The sequence below is a fragment of the Gobio gobio genome (assembly GCF_949357685.1).
Source record: "Gobio gobio genome assembly, chromosome: 2".
In the NCBI taxonomy this organism is placed as follows: Eukaryota; Metazoa; Chordata; class Actinopteri; order Cypriniformes; family Gobionidae; genus Gobio; species Gobio gobio.
In genome coordinates this window covers 31,937,247-31,960,316 of record NC_137098.1, presented here as the reverse complement: position 1 = coordinate 31,960,316, position 23,070 = coordinate 31,937,247, and the positions used below count along the sequence as shown (strand labels likewise).

Here is a 23,070-nt window from a genome sequence, read left to right as displayed (position 1 = left end):
TCTCGTGGTCTTCATTACCACCAGTGTCATTACGTGTTGAACTTTACAATAAAGACATACATGTCTCTATTTACTACGTTTATCGATTACGTAGGTTTTGTTGTTGCTGTTGTTGTAATTTCATTCAAAATGGTTCAGTTGCAGCCAAAATTCATCACAAAAACAATTTACAACAATAAACACTACTAATCCATCACTTGGCTAAAAATATGCTGCACGCTTTAATACAACTGTAGTAAAATAACATGTTACTATCAATAACAGATATTTCAAATCTTTGGTACACAAACAAATCATCCAAGAATGTGTTTTGCAAACAGGTGAACTGATTCGTTGAAAAGATCTGACTCAAACGAACTATTCTTTCACGAATCAAATATCCCGACGCTTGTTTCAGTACGGACATCTTAGACTTGCGGACTTTTAGACTTGGGGACACAATACACCAGTATTCAAAACACTAACATCATAGATATAGTTAGTATAAATTTACATATATGTTACCTGTATATTCTGTCCAATCTATTTATATACAAAGTAATCAGACTGTGCACTCTCTTATTCTTTTTCAAAGTAACTATGAATTCATCGTCGACTGCAGTGCTGCTGGAAACGATCAACTTCGCGGCTGAGAAACATCGTAATCAGCGCCGTAAGGATCCTGATGCCACACCATATATCAATCACCCTATAGGTACAACACTACAGCACTTCACTCCAAATCATATCAAATCCGAGTCTCTCCAGAAAATCAAGCTGCTCTTCTTATCTTTACAGGGGTGGCGAGGATTTTAAGTCATGAGGGTGGAATCACAGATATAGAAGTTTTACAAGTAAGTCAGATATATGTTTGTGGGTGACTCACTGTACAGTTTGTGCTTAATCTATAAACATTGTAATTTATCAAGAAATAACAAGAGGTTTTTTTTCATGAGCCATGCAATGATTTATTACAGAGGCTAATTGAGTTTTTTCAAATGCATTTATGTGATTGAACTGTGCACTTGTGATATAGGCAGCATTGCTTCATGACACAGTAGAGGACACTGACACAACTTTTCCTGAGCTGGAGTCTGTGTTTGGACCAACAGTGGCAAGAATTGTCCAGGAGGTGACGGATGACAAGTCACTGCCAAAAGAGGAAAGAAAACGCCTGCAAGTGGAGCATGCGCCGCATCGCAGCCATCAGGCAAAACTAGTTAAACTAGCTGACAAGTTGTATAATTTACGGGACCTCAATCGTTGCACTCCCACAGGTGAGATATGGAAACTGTTGCTCAGGGCCCGTATTCATGAAACATCTTAATGCAAAGTGTAGCTCCTAGTGACAAAATTCTAAGAAAATTCTTAGAAAGGTGGGTGTTTCCTCTCACAATTAAAGAAAAAATCCCAGTAAAGGAAAAAAGTAATTCAGAAAACATCTTAACCCTTAAAAGAGGTCTTAAAGTGTTTGGAGTACGGACGAGGACTTCTAAATGTTTTTTTTGCAGCGGAGAAAATGGATGAAACTCGAAAAGGGAGAAGAAATCTGTTGTACACGATGCAGTTAATAAGAACGTTTGTGACGATTTGAGACACACTAACATCTCCGACACTGCACAGAAATGCCATAGCGTCAGAAATGGAAGTAATCACTACATTAAAATATTTGGGAACTGGAAAAATGCAACTATGCAGCAGTGATGATTTGGGTCTGTCACAACTTTCTATAAGCAAAGTGATCAAACAATTACAACAATTTCAGAACCTTATTGTGTTACTGTTCATTCATCAAATGCATTAAATACAACATTAACAGCATGTGTGTATAATCAGCATATGTATAAACAGCATATGTATAATATATATATATATATATATATATATATATATATATATATATATATATATATATATATATATATATATATATATATAGTATGGTAAAACAGGAAAAATTACGCCTGTAATTTCAAAGGGTAGGTTTGTATAGAATCTATACTTAAAAGCACTCTTGGACAACCAACCAATCAATCACAGTCAATGGGGTCAGCCCTGCCTCCTCACTAAAATAAAAGTTTTTGTATTTTCCTTGCTCAGAGTTGCTCTCAGATCGGTCCTGAATCACTCTTAAAGGAACACTCCACTTCTTCAGCTGATCTCCGGATCTGACGGTAGCACTTTTAGCATAGCTTAGCATAATTGAATCTGATTAGACCGTTAGCATCTCGCTCAAAAATGACCAAAGACTTTCGATTATTTTTCCTATTTAAAACTTGACTCTTCTGTAGTTACATCGTGTACTAAGACCGAAGGAAAATGAAAAGTTGCGTTTTTCTAGACCGATATGGCTAGGAACTATACTCTCATTCCTGCATAATAATCAAGGAACTTTGCTGCCGTACCATGGGTGCAGCGGCACAATGATATTACGCAGCGCCTGAACAGAAAAGTCAAGTTTTAAATAGGAATAATATCGAAAGTCTTTGGTCATTTTTGAGCGAGATGCTAAAGGTCTAATCAGATACAAGGATCTATGCTAAGCTATGCTAAAAGATCCGGAGATCCGGAAATCAGCTGAATGGATTCGAAAACGGTAAAACTCAACTTTTTGACTCTAGGGGAGTTGGAAAATCAGCCTATTTTCAAAAAAAGTGGAGTGTTCCTTTAAGCTAAGACTCCTACGGAGAAGTTTTTAAGGTAAATTAGCAGCTTTCTGAGAGGATTCTTAGAAGCTTTAAGAATACGGGCCCGGGAGATTTGTGTGAGCATGAGTCATATATTTACAATCTGTAATTTTACCGCTTGTGTAAGAATGCTGTCTTGTGTCTATGCTGACAGGTTGGACGGCAGAAAGGGTTCAAGAATACTTTGTATGGGCATCTCGGGTGGCAAAAGGGCTTCGTGGCACCAATGCAGCACTTGAGGAGAAAATGCTGCAGCTGTTTTTGGAGAGAGGAGTGGCCTTCTGATGTCACAAGCCACTGGAATGTTCTTTAACCTAAAGGGACAGTCCAGCAAAAATTATCATTCACCTGCCCTGATGTTGCTTCAAACTTGTATGATATTCTTCTGTGGAACACAACAGGACATGTTAGGAAGAATGACATTTCCTTTTGTGTTCCACGTAATAAAGTCATCCAGATTTAGAACAACATCAGGATAGGATGACTGAATTTGAATTTGTTTTTTCAGCTACATAATTTTGTTATTTAATAATCATAATAATAATAAGTGTACAATACATGCAGATATTAAAATCAATTAAAGTTTTGTTAAATGTGATAAATGTTGTGTGTTATTTCATAAATGTATCAGTATGAATAATAAAATATAGTACTATTTTGGTAAACATAGTTTAGTTTGGTAAAACATTTACTGCTCTATAGCCTAATTACAGTTATTATTTCTACAAAAAAAACGTACCAGTGACTTTTAGACTTTTGGTACCTTTGGAATAAACAACCTCAGTGGTTGTTAAAAGAAATGTAAAATAATAATAATAAAATAACCAAATAATCCTAAAAGCTTCTAACACTGAAGGACATATTAATTTGAGAGAGAGAGTGACATAATTACTGTATGATTTGAGAATAAAAACAACTATAAAATGTAAATGGTTTCCATAGTAATTGTTCGTTAAAGAATAAATACAAGTTAATATATATAGATTTTTTAAATGCATGACTTTTATTATATATATATATATTATTTTTTTTAATTTTATTTTTTTTAATATATATATTATACAGCTGATAACTTATCATCACCAAAAAAGGACAGGAGAAAAACAATAATGTGTTGAATATTAAAAGAGCAATTGAAGGTAGGAACTACTAAAAAGGTTAGTGTTTCTGGGAGGGATTTTTACGTGCGGCAGTTACCCGGTGGCGTAATATTTCCGGGACGTCCATGTTAGTGGATAAAGGATTGTAAACAGGATTTTTAAGCACACTTTCACCGACTGTGTATTTTTCTAGTGTAAAGGGACCCGCGTGAACTGTCCAAAATGTCAGGACCAAACGCATTAAATTCGAAGCAGCCGCCGATTCAGTCGACGGCAGGAGCTGTGCCCATCCGCAATGAAAAAGGTATTTGTCGGAGAAACAGTTAGCTTTGACTATTAGCATGTCATGTACGAAATCATTATAATGGAAACATTTGAAAATCTTCGTCTCAAACATATTAAAGCCCTAGTTAGACTTATTTGGATCTTGCCCTGTATTCTGTGTGTTTGTGTGTGTCACTGATTCTTGAGATAAGGGACAAAACATGTTTTAAAATGTTACAAAATAAAAACGAACACTACATTATTAAAAATTGGTATTTTTATAGACAAAGGTCTCAGATAATGAACCATGTAAGGGAATTTTTTCTAAATTTATATTTAATCAGTCCTTAACTTAATGTGTGTCAACTTTGTCAGACACACTAAAAAGCATGCTAATTTATCCAAAAACAATGTAAAATCTTAAGTTATATAATACTGGTGTTCAGTAAAGGATCTAAATCATAAAATACATTCTCTGTTTATTTTTTGTTTGTTTTCACACTATTATGAACAACCCAGTTTCTAAATTCCTTATTTTCCTCCCTCCTTTTAATGTTAAACATATATCACCAATGTTCTTAGGTAATTAAGACATAATATCATGTAGTTCCATTGATGCTTTAACATTTTTACACAATACATTTAAAAAAGAATAAGACATTTCTTTTTAAATGAACAAAAACGTTCACCTGGCGGTGTAAAGTTGACAAATATTGACGGTGTTGAACTGAGGCCAAATATACAGTATGTGTAAATAGAATCATACAGACTTTTTGAGAGCATTTGTAAACTATCAGACAAAAAACCTGACAGAGTTGCGTCTGACGGAGTTGACAAAATTGAATGTTTTTCCACCTTAATCACGTGTTGTACATTGGAGCAATTTAGTTTTTTCCTCAGTTGTAGCTGCCTTAACAAACATCAAAATGGCAAGATTTATCAATCAACCATTTACAGAAACTATTACACTGCAATGACGGCGTTGACATGTTAAGACTGTGACCGCAGAGACTTCAATATTATTTGTTTAAAATATTAAAAAATCTATAACTTCCAGGACTGTGTGTCCTCCTGTGAGATCCACAATGAGCAGGAAATAAGTGCTCTTCACAGTTGCCCATGACACTGCCTGATTTATTCAGAATTACAAAACATCCTGACGGAGTTGACGCAAAGTGAGGACACAACTTTTATAGCTCTTTTTAATGGAAAATATAATTCAATATTTGCAAGTATTGTTTGATATCTTAAAGATTTCTGCCTTTTAATGTAACTGTGTATTTTTTAATTTGTTGCATTTTTAAACACTTTGTTTGGCAGTTTTACATGGTGACCTCATGTTGAGGACGGGTTAAATTACATGTGTTTCCAAGTATCGAGTGTGCTTTTAAAATAATACTAAAGAAATTATTTAATAGAATAAGCAATAAATGTCCTGAGTATACAAATTTCCCTTAGATGTAACTTTTTAGTATTTTTTTTGTGTTGACATTCTTACTTTTTAACATAAATAGGGCTTTTGTGTTTGGGACATGTTTTGTCCCTTATCTCAAGAATCAGTAGTCATTAAATCTTACTCATGTCTATGATAACTTGAAGCGAAAAGCAAATAACATTTTACCATCTTTTAATAACTTTACACAAAGTTTATGACAATATCATCATTGTTTTGTTTTTATTTAATTTCAGGTGAACTTTCTATGGAGAAGGTGAAGGTGAAGCGATATGTGTCAGGTAAGCGTCCAGATTATGCCCCAATGGAGTCCTCAGATGAAGAGGAGGAGGATTTCCAGTTTGTTAAGAAGGGGAAAGAGGCTGAACCAGAGATGGAAGTTGAAGAGGAGGAAAAATCTGATCCTCGTCTTCGACGTCTCTTGAATCGAGTCTCTGAAGATGTTGAAGAAAGGTATAGCTTATCCATCTGTGCAATATAATTTATACAAATATATTATTCTTGTACTGGGGATCTGTCGGTGTTGATGTGAAATGCACTGTTATGTCTTCCACAGGCTTGCTAGACACAGGCAGATCGCAGAGCCAGAGCTGATTGCTCAAAGCAGTGAGGACTCGGATGAAGGAACCTGGCACCCTGAGCGAGAGGAGAGCAGCGAAGATGAAGAGGAGGAGGAAGTTGATGATGAAGTGAGCCACTTGAACAAAATATTTAGGAAAAGCAAAGACTTGTATATGCATTAAATGAGTTTACAAATAAGAGGTTGTCTTCTGTTTAGGAAATTGAGAGGAGGAGAGCAATGATGCGTCAACGTGCACAAGAGAGGAAGAACGAGGATATGGAGATCATGGAGGTTGAGGAGGAGGGGAAGTCCGGTGAAGAGTCTGAATCAGAGTCGGAGTATGAGGAATACACAGACAGCGAGGATGAAGCTGAGCCTCGGTTGAAACCGGTGTTCATACGCAAGTGAGTTTCTTCATATAAAAAAATCTTAAAGAGGGCATATTATGCTTTTTTGTTTTATTTACATATTCAACTGTTCTATAGTGTGTAATGTTGCTGTTTGAGCATGAAAAAGTCTGCAAAGTTACAGAGCACAAAGTCCACTCCAAATGGAGTGATTCTCTATATCAGTAAGCACTGTTTCTGAACTCCCTGAAACGCCTCGATTGTAGTCTTGAGTTTCCTTCTGGGAACAATCTCATCACAATATTCCGAAACCACAGTGGACGTTATCGAGTACACTCCTTCTATCCCACATTGCACCGCAATAACGAGTGTACAACCGCTGTACGCTCATCTGCTGTCTGAATTCGCTCACTTGTTTTCATTCACTCCTTCAACAAGGGAACTGTATTAGTGGACTGACGTAGGGAATAGTGATTGAGGGTTTAGGGGGCGATTTCGGATTCAGCCATAGTGTTACTGACAGACTGGGAAGAGAGGTGCTGCAATAATGTGAAAAACAATTCTAGTAGACTTCAGAAACAACATCAAACATTTTGTAAAAGGGCACAATATGGCCTCTCTAAAGCCCTATTCGGACGGGATTAGTTTAACATGGGGAGGTGGGGGTAAAGTAATTATTACCAGAGGTTCTCTGTGATTTTAGTCCCGTCCGAATGTGCCATCTCGGTAATCATTACGGACAATGTCAGTAAAGATTACGGAGACTTTTATCTTCTGTAAAAAGGTCCGAAAAAATGACCTCGGGTAATACTAATCCCGTTCGAATAGACCCGCTGTAAAAATGTACGGTAAAATTCCGTCATTTACTGTTTAAAAGTAGTTTTTGGCGCGTTTTGCAAGCATGGAGCCGCTTCAAACAGCACTCGGTTGCGTTGTAGGTGGTGGGACAACTCTGTGGCAAACCTCCAGTATTTTCCGCATACCATTTAAACCAAAAAGAAGATTGAAAGCACTTATTAGAGGCACAACACTTCTTTTAGCATTACATTAGAATATTTTTTAATATTCATATAATATAAAAATGTTATTTAAGATTTTTTTTAATATTCCGAGATTAAACACAGCATTTCCTCCCTGCTCCAGTTTCGCGTTTTTCTTGTTGGCGTGTTTCGTGATAACAGGAAGCAACGTCATACGACAAGGAGGTTACTGTGGTGCGTAAAGCAAGTTACCCCTCCCACTTCTGCTAGATTTACTGAGATGTCTTATCCCGTGCGAATTGGCCATTAACATTACAGACGTCCTGAGGTAAAATTACTTTACCCCCACCTCCCCATGTTAAACTAATCCCGTCCGAATAGGGCTTAAGCCTGTTTTTTGTTTTTTTTTCAGAAACAAAAAAGTCTGTCACATTACATCCTTTACAGCGCCTGTGAATGTTATTTTACTCTCGTGCTGTCTAACACTGAAATTAATATAAGCCTATACAGCTGACCCTTGGTGATGAAAATATAATAAAAGCTAATTCAAAATATTAAGCAACATTATAATAGTATTTAAATAACACTGATAAATTTCCCATCAATGTGACGTTTCAGGAAGGACAGGGTGACAGTCGCAGAACGCGAAGCAGAGGAGCTGAAACAGAAAGAACTGGAAGTCGAAGCCAAAAAACAGGCTGAAGAGAGGCGACGCTACACACTGAAGATTGTAGAGGAAGAGGCCAAGAAAGAGTTTGAGGAGAATAAACGTACGCTGGCTGCTCTTGATGCTCTGGACACAGATGGAGAAAATGAGGAGGAGGAGTATGAGGCCTGGAAAGTGAGAGAACTGAAGCGTATTAAGAGGGACCGAGAATCCAGAGAAGCGTGAGTACTCGTCATTTTCAAATTATCTTATTTTAGAAAGCAAGTCATTAAAAATCTGACATGGTATTTCTTTAAATTACAGATTGGAGAAAGAGAAAGCAGAAATCGAGAGGTTTCACAGTCTTACCGAGGAAGAGCGCAGAGCAGAACTGCGCACAAATGGAAAAGTTGTCACCAACAAAGCAACAAAGGGCAAATACAAGTTTCTGCAGAAGTATTATCACAGAGGAGCTTTCTTCATGGTGAGTGATGATAAGCAGATCATCATTACCAGATGACCATTATTTGTTGTTTTTGTCTGATACACATTTCATCTTTCCTGCAGGATCAAGAGCAAGATGTCTTCAGGAGAGACTTTAGTGCTCCAACTCTCGAGGACCATTTCAACAAAACAATCTTACCCAAAGTCATGCAGGTCAGTGCCATGTATTTGAGTCCATCATACTGGTTTAGAAGTAAATGCCGTTTTGTAGCTTATTCTTCAGATCAGTTTATTTTGGGTGCTGGGTTTGTTTTCCAAAGTTAAACACTTAAAATCAGATTTTGAAAATTACCATTGCCAATCAAATCTCATATTTTGAGATCTGGGGTCCGTTCTTAGTACGTTCGTACTGGATTTGATTGTTGATGATTTGGCATGATCTTGGAATTTTTGGTTCTTCGACGCTCATCTTGGACTTATTGTCATAGCAACAGGTCCGTAAACTTTAAACTGCTCGGGAACAGGCTTATTTCATGTAAACAGGATTAGATTGCATCTCTTTAAGCGGTGTTGATACTTAAAATCTGCCCCAACCACTGCTACTTTATTACATGAGTTCTTTACTGAACTAGGGGCAATAATCATTTAAAATAATAGGGTTGGGGGAAAAAAAATGTTTTCTCGAATTTAATCGATTCTCATTTTTATTAACGGATATCGATTCTTAAATCCCAAGAATCCTGTTTTCCTGTTTTCAGTTGAGGAATCAGAGACATTGTAGCGCGCCTCCCATTCAATAAATTGCAATAATCTGTGTGCTTTTTTACTATTGAAATTCAAATTTAAAATTACATCCACTTTATTACGAAGTTCAAAAACATAAATACCGTTTTGGCAATGTGGCGTGAGATCGCTCAAGAGAAGCAGCAGCACTTATCTTCTTTTTCGCCTTAATACCAGTTACAGTGGAAAATAAACATGAATGAACATCTGAAAGTGTGTTAAAAGATTAGTACAACGCACTGAAATCCGTATCATATCACATGTAATCACTCAGTGTTTCAACCGCGGAAAGACTTCAAAACATCTTGTAAACAATGTCACGCAACGTACCTCAGAAAAACCATATCCAGTGTCCATAAACTCGTAAGTCATCTAGAAAAATGAACTCCAGAGAGAATCATTTTGATAAATATATGCACCATATTACATATTCAGAATAATTTTTTAATGTTCTTTAATATTTAATGCATGTTTGAATAAATCTGGCAAGTTTTTATGACAGCCACCATTTAAATGTTTATATTTCATATAACTTTATTGTTATAAAAAAATGTAAGTGTAATTTAAGTGTTTGTATACAAATCAGTTAATTTTTACATTAATAGTAGGCTACAACTGACTCCCACAGTTTACAGCATTAGTTAAGAGATTTGTTTTCCTTGAGAAAATTTGCCATGTATCGTACCCGATATATATCCAAAATGATCAAATTGAATCGGAATCGAATTGTGAAATTTGTGTCAATACCCAGCCCTATTAAATAATAATATAAACATTTATTTGAAAATAATATTTATATAGATCAGTGGTGGTGACCGATATTATGGTGCAGCACATGAGATGCAGATAACTTGATACTGACCCTTAAGAAACGTTAGTAGATGAGTTTTTAGTATATTAATGCTGTCAAGTAACAAATCTGCAAAAAGGTAAAATTAAACGAATTGCAACATTGAAATAAAAATGTTAAGCCTGTACAAATATTAGAAATCGTTAATATAAATAATTGGGAATCATGTAAAAAAAAAAAAAAAATGAATACGTTGCTGTCTTGACCCCAGCCAATCGCTGCATTGCTGATAGTGGTTTTGAGTATCGATCCATCTGACCTCTTCAAGAAACAAGTAATCTCAGACAATTTAATCCAATCTACAAATTTGTTTGAAGAACCAAATTAGCCAGAGTTCAGGTATCACGATTAGAAGATCTGGCATCTGTCAAATCCTCTCCGATGTATTGACTATGTATTATGTATGAAGTTGCGATGCAATGGAAATAGCAGCAGATCTTTTGAAAAGGATTATCATCAAGGAAAAAACGGTTTATTCCCTTGGTTGTTGATTAGATGGATGGCAGATCGTAATGCGAGTTTGTGGTCAGCTGTAAGAAATAGGTGGTTGAAGCAGAATAGATAATTTGGGATATTGTCGGTTTAATTTAGTAGTTAGTATCGGTTAAATGTACTAGTAACTACCTTCTAGCAAATCTACTTTATCACATTTCGGGCCCATGACTTAAGTAGTCTCTCTAGCACCCATATTTATACTAATATAACTAATTATTCAATGTATTTTTGTAGGTCAAAAACTTTGGACGTTCTGGACGCACAAAATACACACATCTGGTGGATCAGGACACCACTTCATTTGATTCTGCCTGGGCTCAGGAGAGCGCTCAGAACAGCAAGTTCTTCAAACAGAAAGCAGGGGGTGTGAGAGATGTGTTCGATCGGCCGACAGTGAATAAGAGGAAGACATAATCCTGATATTTATGTTAGAAGAGCAAATTCAGCTCAAACAAGGACAATTTTAATCTCCCCCCGCCTCACATCACCCTTATTTTACATGCTAGTGTTGGAGAAACCTTATATCCATCAAATCTTTATTGCATTTAAATTGTGTACATCTAGATAACGTTTCGTGCGTACAGAATTCTGACACTTTAATTTCATTGTTTCTAATGGAAAAAAACTCAATGGAGAAAATGTACTTTTTGTTTTATGGTAATAAATTACTGTGACACTGATCTCATTGGTTTGATCTGGAATGCATTACACAAAAGACTGGAGCTTCTAAGAAAGAAAAGAGGGGAGCTGAACTGTTAAAGACTGTTAAAAAAGTTTTTTTTTATTAGAGACTAAATACAGTGTGAAAAAGTGTTCATGAGCAGGAAGGCGGCAGTCCAATGTGTCCATACATCTCAAAGCACACATCCACTCAGTTGGTCAGTGCAATCAATGCCTCCACCACATTTCCCATGTGTTCTCTCAGACTGCGCTCCGCCACTGCTCGAGGAATCTCCATCTCTCCCATCTGTCAGGAAGACATTATCATGCTTGTTCATTTTCATATAAAAGTAAACAGGTTCATGAATCTTGCATGACACACTTCTATATACTTACAATGAGTTCCACATCTTCCTTCTTTATTGTTACTTTGGCCAGTTCTTTTTCTCTGATGAAGTGATAGAAAGGAGTATTGTAATGATGGTTATCCATTCATCTCTATTACTAAAATATTGTATTGTTAAAACAAGATGAGCAATCACAATTTCCCACCTCTCCTGTTTCGCCTTTTGCTCTCTGGATCTTCTGTCTCCAATCACGGACATGGCCTTTAAAACACGTCAAATACGCATGAAAATTCATAACACCAGTCATTAATTCTTATATTGCTTAAGATTACTGGGCATCCCCTTTTAAGTTGCTTGGAGACGTAATCGAACACAATGATTTTTTCGAGAGGTTAGGTCTCACTTGGTTGGTAGCAAACTAACTAACGTTAAGCCGACTGAGCAATCTACTAACGTTACTGAAACATGGCAATATTAAAAATCATAATTTGTGTGATTACAGAGGATGCACAAGTTCTACTGTCCACTCCTGCCGCACATGGTTACTCCGCTACATTAGCCAGGCCATCCAGGCCATCTTCATTCGCTTCTGATCCTTCTATTAACTCACCGTTTCCAAATTCGAGCTGGATATTTCTTTTTCCTCCGCATAGTCGGTAACCCTTTCCAAATCAGCAGCTCCACTGTCATGTTTTCGGGGCTTTTCTGTTGGTTTTCCCGTGCAGTTCTCATCAGCCTCCAGGTCCAAATCCACATCTCCTTCGGCCGCCATGTTTGCTTCTACACGCAGCCGGAACGCAAAACGGTGATGAAAACACCAGGACGGAGATTCATGTAACACACTTTAATGATCACGTGCAGAGCCTGATTACGTGACGTGTGTACACCATTTTTTTACGGTCTATGGTACACACCGATATTATAATAATATAAATATAGGCGAATACTCTCTAACTCTAAATAATATCTCTATATCGATGATCAATAACAATTAAGGAGGAATCTTTTTAAATCTACTTTAAAACACAAATCAACAGCAACCATTGCTCAAGCTGTCCATTAAGCAAATCTGAAAAATAAATGTTCTTTCTTTCTTTCTTTCTTTCTTTCTTTCTTTCTTTCTTTCTTTCTTTCTTTCTTTCTTTCTTTCTTTCTTTCTTTCTTTCTTTCTTTCTTTCTTTCTTTCTTTCTTTCTTTCTTTCTTTCTTTCTTTCTTTCTTTCTTTCTTTCTTTCTTTCTTTCTTTCTTTCTTTCTTTCTTTCTTTCTTTCTTTCTTTCTTTCTTTCTTTCTTTCTTTCTTTCTTTCTTTCTTTCTTTCTTTCTTTCTTTCTTTCTTTCTTTCTTTCTTTCTTTCTTTCTTTCTTTCTTTCTTTCTTTCTTTCTTTCTTTCTTTCTTTCTTTCTTTCTTTCTTTCTTTCTCTTCTTCTACAATATGTCCTCAAGTATGCTGGACACTTGGCTGCTTTCCCTCACAATCATTAAAGTCACTATAATATTCAAAATTGACCATATTTATAGAATGCAGTAGAGTAGGCTATTTATTATAAACAAATTTTCCACATGCTCTCAGAATCTTAAATCAAACTAACTTCCCCTCCCACTTACAACAGCATTTCTTCTCTGATGACAGTTTACCGGCACGAGGACGGGACAACCTGTCACATGAGACCTTATTGAGAACAGCGCCATGACAGGTATGAAAGCGAGGCTGTGAGGGATAGGCCGTGTTTTCAAAGGCACCCGCGCTGTAAAAAGCTGTAAAGCTCCTAAATCACTTATAATTTTCCACAACGCAGTTTCTTGGAAAGGTAGCCTATTTTTGCAGTGTTTCGTCAGCAGAACAATCAAAAAACACAGTAGAACAAAGATGCTCTGCGTAGAATAAGGTCTATACAAATCCAATCAAGTCCGATCCAATCAATTCCCAAATGGAAAAAAAAAAAATAATGTCCTCCGTTTTTTTCTTGATTGGAAAGCCATGTTATTCAGGTTATGTTACAACAGGGACTTTTGCATACTTTAAGCATTTAGTTTAGGCCTATATAAATCGTTTCATGAGACAAATTAAACTTTTGACTAGTGTGCATATGCTAGGCTATACAATGTTGAGCTTTTTTTAGAGAGAGAAAATTAAAGTTTTTGTTATCTCTGAAAAAAATGTAGGCTAATGTGAATTAAAATGTTGCTTTTATTACAGTCACTCACAAGCTGGCTAAAGATAATTATGAGATGCCATAAAATAGGAAGATTAGTTCCAAATTGTAAGCATCCAAACTTCAGTTCTGACATAAAACCATGCGCACTACAATTAATCCCAGCAGTCACAATAGTGACCATAAAGGATGTTTTCATTTATAAAGCTAAAAATGTTACTGACGGATGTTTTAGTGCATTTCCTGTAAATATGGAAAAAAAAAAAGGGTGTGCAGTGTCACATAGTTAGTGCAAATTGTCATATGACCAGAGCAGTTTACTTCTTGTTTGCACCATCAGAATATGATGGCGGCATCAAAGCTCCAAAACAAAAGGTAGTATGTTAACATAAATATGACAAAGACTTTTTGTACACATTATCTTTAAGGTGTCTAGTATTATTAATATATGAATCCACAATTATTGAGTTTTGTTGAGTGTGGTCAATGAGTAAACATGTTGGTACATATTATGTATACATATTAACTATTAATTTGCCGTTGTTAGATAAGGTTGCACTAAAATGACTGTGAATAATTAACTAAATTAAAAATTCAAATGTTACAAATAAGTTTGGTTGCACTAATATTACAATGTTATGAAATATGTTACAATAAAGTAACAATTTTGAAATACGTTAATGTTTGTATTTTAGTATTCCTATCAATGTTGTATAAGGGTTTTTATGTATAATAGTAACCCTAGAATGTGATGAAACAGAATTTTAATTTTTATTTTTATTTTTATGACTGCAGAAATATGTTAATTCAGTATACATATTATCCCACCGGTCCGACCACAAAACACAATTTTTCACACACTTTTCCATGAAAATTGTAAAAAACAATACAAATTTTAATTGATTATTTTGAAGGGGTTACTAATGACACATCATTTGGATATTTTCATGTCTGGGAAAAGTGTGGGATTTAATGAGTTAAACAGCCTCACTTATAAACAAACATATGTTGTTTATAGGTTCCAAAGCTTTCGCCTCACTATTTTTGTCCCTTAATAGGTTTACCAGCATTGACAAAAGACTTAAAGAAACACTGTTACTACTACGTGCCTTTCTTTACCACCTGGGTTTTCCACCTCCTCAACTTATAATCAGCTTAACAAAAAGGACGCCTTTTGCAGAGCACACCTGAAATGCAGCACCTGCTCTTCTCTTCTGCTCTCCTTTGAATATGTTTACAGTCTTTGAGGAATGTTACAAAGGTTTCATAGGAAGCCTTTCCCCATCATTACCAGTCTATTTATTCTACTGTACGATTGATCTCTGACAGCCACTGGACTTGGAGATTTCCTCTGATAGCCGGATCAGTGCGGGAAGTGATGCGTTGTCGCTGTTGCTGGGCACAAGTAAGCTTTCCTGTATGTGATGGTAGCACTGTGTGAGCGTTAGCATTTAGAGATTGACCTAAAATGTAGCTTGATTTGATCATTTAGTAGGGCAGTACACTTCAGTGAGGATGGGATTTGAGCTGTGGCTGTCAAATTAGTGAGTAGACCAGGTCATGTTTTGGAAAGTGTTTGCTCTCTATGATGGAAGGGGAAAATGACTAATTCCTTCATGCTTTATATGATTTTTTTGTTTTTATCAAGAAAATTTGTTCTGTACCCTACAAATAATTTGTTGTTTTTTAATTTACCGGTATTATATTTTCTCCAATACTTATTGCTGGGATAATTTTTTGCTGGATGACTTTTATGGTTCCATCTGATGATGTTTTTCAGATGTGATTAAACATGAAACACAAAGTAAAGATAGTGACTGGATGCCAGCCAAATTTAGCCCCACCCACAACATTTGAGGCTGGGAAGTTCAGTCTGGACTTGATCCGTTGTGGAGCAACTATGCTCGAGCCAGAGCTGTTCGGACCAATCATATTGTCAGGGCGGGCTTTATACGATGATGGACAGATGATCAACAGTAACGTAATAATCATCCACGTCACCAAAGAGCGCTTGGGTTGAATTTGTTTACTAAACTGAGAACTTGTTCGTATATGCATTCACATTTACTATTTCTCTCAAAAATTATGATCATGTCGGCAAGTACCCTGTGTATCCTTACATTAATTTTACAACACCGGCAAAGATAGTTTATACTCATCATCATCTTCTACTTCTTCCAGCGTGCGTGCAGTTGAGTTCTGTTGACAACTATGCGTCACTCAACATATGTCACTTACTCCGTTGCTATGATTGGTTGTAGGTCTATCCAATTGAGTGCAGAGGCATTTCTTTCCTGGTTTGGTTGAAACACGCCCCTTATAATCACAGCCCAATGGGGCAGTATCAGACTCATATTCTGACTAGAATCTGAGTATGACGACGTCAGGCTAGGTAGAGACAACATTAACCCAGCAAACAGAACGTTCTCAGAACTTGGCTAACGTTCTGGCAAGGTTATGAACAATTGTTATTCCAATAATCTTAATGTTCAGAGTTATCTGAGCTTTAATAATGTTTTCAAAATGTAAGCAGAAAAACATTATTTACACCGTTCATGGAAAGTTTTTTATGTAATGTTGCAGTTGGATGTTTCTTCTAACATTTTTAGGTTCAAAATGTTGTTAGAACATTCAAAAGTAACGTTCCCAGAATGATAAAAATTTATGTTTTTTGTTTCTTTAACTTTCGCATAACCGAGAAAAAAGTTTTTTTGAACATTAAAAAAATGAATGTTCAGAACATAACATTCAAAAATAATGTTTTCATAACTTAATAAAAACGTTCTGCTAGCTGGGAAAAAATATTATCTTTCGATCTAATAACACAAGATTAATTAAACCTGTGACTATTAACACATTTTGTTGGTCATTGTATGAATGTAAATATTGTGATGAGATGAAACATGAAACACAAAGTAAAGTTCCCTGCAAACAGTTCTCAGAATCTTGACTAATGTTCTGGCAAGGTTCTATCCAGTAACGGTCATTCTCATAATGGCCAGATTGTAGAACGCCTCCTCTATGTGTGTATTTAAAGCCCGCCCATTAAATAACATAGATCAGATGTTTCTCATGGAGCTAGCTGAGTGATTTGCATTGTACGTTGTGCTTTTGTTCGAACAGTGTGCCAGTGTCCCTCTCTCACACAAGGCCCCCAATTATCGAGTGTAAAGACCTCCAGTCATTCGGGGTGTTTCACTCTGAGGGAGAGATTAGAGGTTCATTGAATATACACTGTATACTTTAAAAGACTCTAATTGGTTTAGAAGAGTTCATGCCTGTGTCGTTTAGCTAACCAAGGATTAAAGCTGCTAAATTAAACGGGCAGTTCCTAGTAACACATTTGTTGTTATGCACCTATTTACAGAACAAATAACGCAGATTCATAAAGCAGAATGTTAGTTACAAATATAAATATTTGATTCTCTCCTTACATATTTCATTGACATTTCCTCTTCTTAAGAGAGATACAATATACTATACCCGTGCTGTAATGTGCAGCATGCCACACTGAGAGCTGCATGCCATGAACAGTATTACGTAATGATATTGTGCCCGACAAGATTTTGGCCACGTGACTCTGTGGAACTGTCAATACTTTGAAAAGTTCTTTCCAGACTGGAATAGTACACATAGTCTGTACTGAGAGAAGTACTTAGCTTACACAACAATAACTAAACAATTCTGTCTGTATAACACAGTTCTGCTTTTAAAATCATTGATTTCCCTGCCAGATTTTTATGGACATTAAAGTTATAGTTCACCCAAAAATGAAAATTACCCCATTATTTACTCAACCTCAAGCCATCTATATGACATTCTTCTTTCAGACGAATACAGTCGGAGTTATATTAAAAAATGTCCTGGCTAATCCAAGCATTATAATGGCAGTGAATGGTAGCCTAAAATTAATAAAAGTAAAAGTAATCCACACGGCTCTAAGGGGTTAACCCATTTAAGCCCACCGGCAACTATAGTTGCCGCAGTGTATAGTTGTCATTTTCCTTTTGTAGGCATTTTCTAGATAGTATCCATGTTTTTAATCTCAATGACATGCAAGAAAACAACCAAATAAAGGATTTCAAGAGAAAAAAAAGGTATTAACTTCCTTCCTGTCACATGAGACTGCCAACTTCTTACCCCTACTTCCAGGAAGCATAATGAAGGCAAACCCTCCCAAAGAAAGGTTATTTTCATGTTACTAATAAGTGTTTTTTGTTGACATATATATATACACATAATCGTGAAGGTCTCTAGAATCATCCAAACAAAACAATTCTTACAACAGATCTATCGTTTTTTGTATACTTAGTCAAAAGTCCAAGCGGCAACTATAGTTGCCAGTAGGCAAATGCCTTGTAAGTAGATATAATGGGGAAATGGGGTATACTGTGTTAACAGGTTAATAAATCAAGATTTTTGGTCTTGTTTAGTGCTTTTTGCTTTCATAATATCCCACCTAAAACATAACTTAACCCTTTAACTGACATCTCTACTGTACAGTAGACCTTAATTCGATAGGGAAAAATATCATATTTTATGATATTATGTCTTGTAAGGGCCAAAATATTGAAGACCCTTCATCCAGTTTGGAATGGATGCGTTTCATTCTAATCGGTCAAGCACCCCAATTCATTTTATGACTAGTAGCTTATGATTCCATTATAATGTGGAAACTCAGACAAGTAATGAGTTTACATTTACATTATTATATGAAATCACCTACTACAGTCAGCCATTGAATACTATGGGACTATTTGTTTATTTATTTATTTTTGTTATATAGATGTAATTTTTTCGTCATTATATTAATTTATTTGAATTTCCCTTTTTGATACACAATGCCCTGTTAGTGCAACTTAATGGCTGCACTTTGTTCTGCACTATGGTCCACCACTTTAAGACAAATGTATTTGTTGTTTGTTGTATTTTCATATTCAACAGATTATAAGATAGATGCAGCTTTTTTGAGTTTACATCGAATGTTCTTCGACTTTTATACATAATACATTTGTTTATGAATAAAGATTGATCTGTTGAAAACAGTTATTTTGAGTTAGATGCCAAATGTTCATCTCCTAGTCAGATTGGACATTGAAGGGGTTCATACAACATATTTGCCCACCGGCAACTATAGTTACCGCACATCCAAATATGATTTTCAAGAAAAAAAAACTAAAACCTGGGGAAAATAAATGCAGAACACGTTCACATAAGACACTATTAACATGACTATATGCATGAAACCATTCAGAAAAATTTTGGCGCGAATGGGTTAATAAAGGCCTACTGAAGCAAATCGATGGGGTTTTTGTAAGAAAAATATCCATATTTAACACATTATAAAGTAAAATATCTAGCTTCCGGCAGACCACCTTCCATATTCAACTTACAGAAAAAGCATAACTGGCGCACCGATGACATCGGACGAAACGTAAGCATTTTGAACAGCGAGAGGCGTTACACTTTCTTCGTGAGTTGAACCAGACCTTTATTAATCCCCCGGGACTGTGTGGACTACTGTTATAATGGATGATGGATACACTGGTTTGGTCTTCAAATGTTGTGCTGCCATTCACTGCCATTATAATGCTTGGAAGAGCCAGGACATTTTTTAACATAACTCTGATTGTATTTGTCTGAAAGAAGAATGTCATAAACACCACGGATGGCTTGAATGTGAATAAATTATGCGATGATTTAAATTTTTTGGTGAACTATCCCTTTAACAAATAGGTCAAACTACTGCACCAGACCTACAGAGCGTTACATTTTTTAAATATTTTTTATTATTATTTTACTGCGCTGCTTTTTAAATGATTGTCTATGTAAAATTGATTGTCTATGTAAATTGCTAGAGGGACGTCTTTGACAGTTGCCCTGTGCCTTGCATGTTTTTCAGCAGTTCACACTGTATTTGAAGCCCAGATGTCAAATAAGAAAAAAAATATATATAATGTTTTTTGAAAAATTTACAAATGGTCCTTGACATTATTAGGTTTTATCCCACATTTGGTAACACTTTATAATAACTACATGCTATGAAGCATTAGTTAAGCATTAGTAAATAGTTATAAAGCATTAATAGACATTACTAAGCAGTTTATAAATACAGCTATAAATGCGTTATACTTGATTTATAAGCATATCTATAATGTGTTTAATAATTGTATTTTCATACTTTATAAATGATCCATTTATAATTTCTAAATGAAGTATTACATTATTTACAAACCAGTTATTTAGGAGTTGTCAGTGGTTCATCAGATCATTTAGAAAGTGTAAGTAAATGATTAATAAACTATTTAAATATACATTTATACATCTTATTATTTAGACATAGTAATAGTTACTGTTAATGTGTTAATAAATGCTTTATTAACATGTATTTCCACTGTAATTCATGATTAATTCAGGTAGTTATAAAACATTTAGTAGTTGTCAGTTAACTATTTCTGTGAGCTCATCTAAATCGAGGACTATTTATGCCTCGTAAAGCTTTTACAAAGGAGATATAAAGGCTCGGTTCTCTTCTGCACTGCTGTTCTCTGGTACTGTTTTGACACTGCAAAATATTTTATTACATTATTATTGTTTTATCTAAATTTTATTTGTTGTATTTTGGCAATCCTGTAATCCTGTGTGATCCATTGGTTTTTATTCAGCAATGTTTACACTTTACATAAATGTATTTTTATATCAGATTGCAGAGGCTTAGTTTCATTTGACTGCAGTTATGTTTTCTGGCAGTCTACATGAATATTCTTTTATATGACATTGAAGAAGTTTAATTATAATTTTATATTAAGTTACTAGTTGTACAGTCTCCATTTTTGCATGTTGAAATAAATATTTCTATGTGCTATATTCCTCCTCTGTTGTGTTTGTTTCCTTTTTTATGTTCAGAAGAGAACTGAGCCTTTAAATATCCTTTGTAAAAACTTTACGAGGCATAAATAGTCCACTTTAGATGAGCTCACAAAAATAGTTAACTGACAACTACTAAATGTTTTATAACTACCTGAATTAATCATGAATTACAGTAGGAATACATGTTAATAAAGTATTTATTAACACACTGAGCAACTATTACTATATGTCTAAATAATAAGATGTATAAATGTACATTTAGATAGTTTATTAATAATTTACTTACACTTTATAAATTATCTGATGAACCACTGACAACTCCTAAATAACTGGTTTGAAAATAATGTAATACTTAATTTAGAAATGATCAATTGATCATTTATAAAGTATGAAAATACAATTATTAAACACATTATATATATGCTTATAAATCAAGAATAAAGCATTTATAGCTGTATTTATAAACTGCCTAGTAATGTATATTAATGCTTTATAAATGATGAATTAACTATCTACTAATGCTCAACTAATGCTTCATAGTGTGTAGTTATTATAAAGTGTTACCCAACATGTTTGTCAAAACTGAGTTATTCACTTATTCTTATTCTGTGACATCTTATTTACCTTATGTGATGTTTTTTTTTATGTTGTGTATATTTTGGGACTTTTTTATTTTTAGTCGAAAGGAATGCAAAAACTTTGAAGCTCAATATCTCAAAACTGCTCAGAATGCAGATAGGACCTTATAATTCCAAGGTATAATTCCAAGACTCAGCAGCTCAGGTTGAGATAGGCAGGTCTTGGAACAGTCAAGGTAAATGTCTGTGAAAATGATTTTATGCCTCTTTAGGATGGCACCACAAGGTGCTGTTCACTTGCAGAATGAAAGCTTGCAGGTTTGGAACAACATGAGGGAGAGTAAATGATGACAGAATTTCGATTTTTGAGTGAACTGTCCCTTCAAACGTGATTTCTGCACCAACACTTCAACTGTTCGTTGTCACGTTTGTACATGATGCTGAAGGCTGATGATGGGACCATGTTTGTCAGACCCTGCTGTCTGGATTAGTGTGTCACTCTACCGGAGAGAGAAGGTCATCCAGGCTGAGACGAGGACTAAAACTCCAGGATAATCCTGGCACACATACTCAGAGATACACACTGACCCAAATATAGAGCTACCGAGAGCCCTGCATGCTACAAACTCATAACACAGCCCCTGACACTACAGAGACATGACACACTATCCCATATATGATGATATCCACTTCGTTATAATCTTCAACTGAACCAACTCGTCTCATATTGTGCAGACTTATTACATGAGGTTTGCTAGTGTTTGTTGAAGTGTTCCCCCATTTCACATTGAGAATCTGGGCAATATGCAAAAGAATGCAGGATTTGACCTGTGGCGCTCTTCCTGTGCATTCCTCCAAACACCCGCTTCATTCGCTTCCCTCTGTTTCTGGGTCAAAGCATAATGACCAGATTACATATGGGGCCTCTATAAAATCAGACAAGTGAGCAGTTGCTCAGGTGCCACTCCATAAATAGGGGGGTCCAAAGTTATGTCTACTTTGCGAGAGAAATCACAAAATCGCAAGTAATTACATTATTCTGCCCTAAACCGATTAGGACCCTGGAGAAATCCAATTGTGCGTGAGGGTGCTCTGGAGCCGGTGCATTGGAGCGAGGGCCTGGGGGAAGGGAGGGACAGATGGAACCTGCCCCCTCCTCCCGCTGCTCTTGTTGACTAATCTCACTGAGTGAGCACAGGCGACTGGAGGGAGGGCAACTGGGCATCCACCCTTGCTCACAAACTCTCCTGGCACAATTCGATGCCACTAGGCAGCTTGTGTAGTATACGGGAAGACAGTTCGGATGTTCCAACGAGAGGAACATGAGGGTGTACAGTGGATCCGTGGAACCTGGAGAGGAAACTAGCTGAGCACCAGTTCATATAAAGCTGAGGGACTCCTACAGTTGATAAATTGTCCTGACTCTCTGGTTATAGTATATACTTTTTTTTTAATTAGACATTTTCTCCAATATTTTTTTGTTTTAATGACTAAGCGTCCTTGACAAATAAGAAGCCATGTCGACTGCTCAAGCTTTACCCAACACCGGTGTCTACAACTATTTCCTCAACATGGTGGCTTATCAGGTGAGAGCGAAATATATAGAGAGAGATGGATATTATTTCATAGTGATGATTGATGTGCAACGAGATATCAGGTGTTTTCAGATAATACTTCTTTCTCATAGATCTAATTATTGAAACACAAGAAAAGCTTTACACAAGCATCAATTCTTCTCTTACCAGAGCCTAATCTGGCTTTGTAGAACTTAGAACTCAAAGACAATTTACTATGATGAATGTTGAACATAAGGAACCTGCTAATTTCTAATGTACATTTTCAGTGACTGGATTTCACACGTTTTGGCTGATT

At 35.8% G+C, this 23,070-nt stretch overlaps 4 protein-coding genes across 8 annotated transcripts in view; 3 read left to right on the top strand and 1 right to left on the bottom strand.

Annotated features, from left to right (window-relative positions):
• The first annotated feature begins 399 nt into the window (after positions 1 to 399).
• Positions 400 to 3,592, top strand: hddc3 (HD domain containing 3). 2 transcript variants are annotated; one of them, XM_079845405.1, is made up of 5 exons: positions 401 to 477; positions 575 to 694; positions 778 to 833; positions 1,016 to 1,256; positions 2,821 to 3,592. In XM_079845405.1, exons 2-5 carry the CDS (start codon positions 580 to 582, stop codon positions 2,949 to 2,951), a joined length of 543 nt encoding a protein of 180 aa, XP_079701531.1. In that variant the 5' UTR covers positions 401 to 477; positions 575 to 579; the 3' UTR covers positions 2,952 to 3,592. The 2 variants fall into 2 exon arrangements, with proteins under 2 accessions (XP_079701532.1, XP_079701531.1); XM_079845406.1 differs by having other exon boundaries at positions 400 to 694; positions 2,821 to 3,263.
• Positions 3,593 to 3,747: 155 nt separating this feature from the next.
• Positions 3,748 to 11,270, top strand: mfap1 (microfibril associated protein 1). Its single transcript, XM_079844738.1, has 8 exons — positions 3,748 to 4,070; positions 5,720 to 5,936; positions 6,040 to 6,172; positions 6,262 to 6,449; positions 7,991 to 8,260; positions 8,343 to 8,502; positions 8,586 to 8,675; positions 10,825 to 11,270. The coding sequence occupies exons 1-8, from the start codon at positions 3,989 to 3,991 to the stop codon at positions 11,002 to 11,004; spliced, it is 1,320 nt and encodes a 439-aa protein (XP_079700864.1). The 5' UTR covers positions 3,748 to 3,988; the 3' UTR covers positions 11,005 to 11,270.
• An 80-nt stretch (positions 11,271 to 11,350) lies between these two features.
• On the bottom strand, positions 11,351 to 12,388 carry hypk (huntingtin interacting protein K). Its single transcript, XM_079844752.1, has 4 exons — positions 12,208 to 12,388; positions 11,803 to 11,858; positions 11,647 to 11,698; positions 11,351 to 11,557 (listed from the first exon to the last, which is right to left on the bottom strand). Exons 1-4 carry the CDS (start codon positions 12,367 to 12,369, stop codon positions 11,462 to 11,464), a joined length of 366 nt encoding a protein of 121 aa, XP_079700878.1. The 5' UTR covers positions 12,370 to 12,388; the 3' UTR covers positions 11,351 to 11,461.
• Positions 12,389 to 14,907: 2,519 nt separating this feature from the next.
• The window catches only part of serinc4 (serine incorporator 4), a 23,704-nt gene continuing 15,541 nt past the window's right edge, over positions 14,908 to 23,070 (top strand). The window contains exon 1 of one of the 4 annotated variants that reach the window (XM_079810617.1): positions 14,908 to 15,155. In XM_079810617.1, the coding sequence (XP_079666743.1) occupies positions 15,129 to 15,155 (27 nt within the window). In that variant the 5' untranslated portion in view covers positions 14,908 to 15,128. Of the gene's footprint in view, positions 15,156 to 22,142; positions 22,785 to 23,070 lie in introns of those variants that run through there. The other 3 variants (XM_079810615.1, XM_079810614.1, XM_079810616.1) reach the window with 3 other exon arrangements.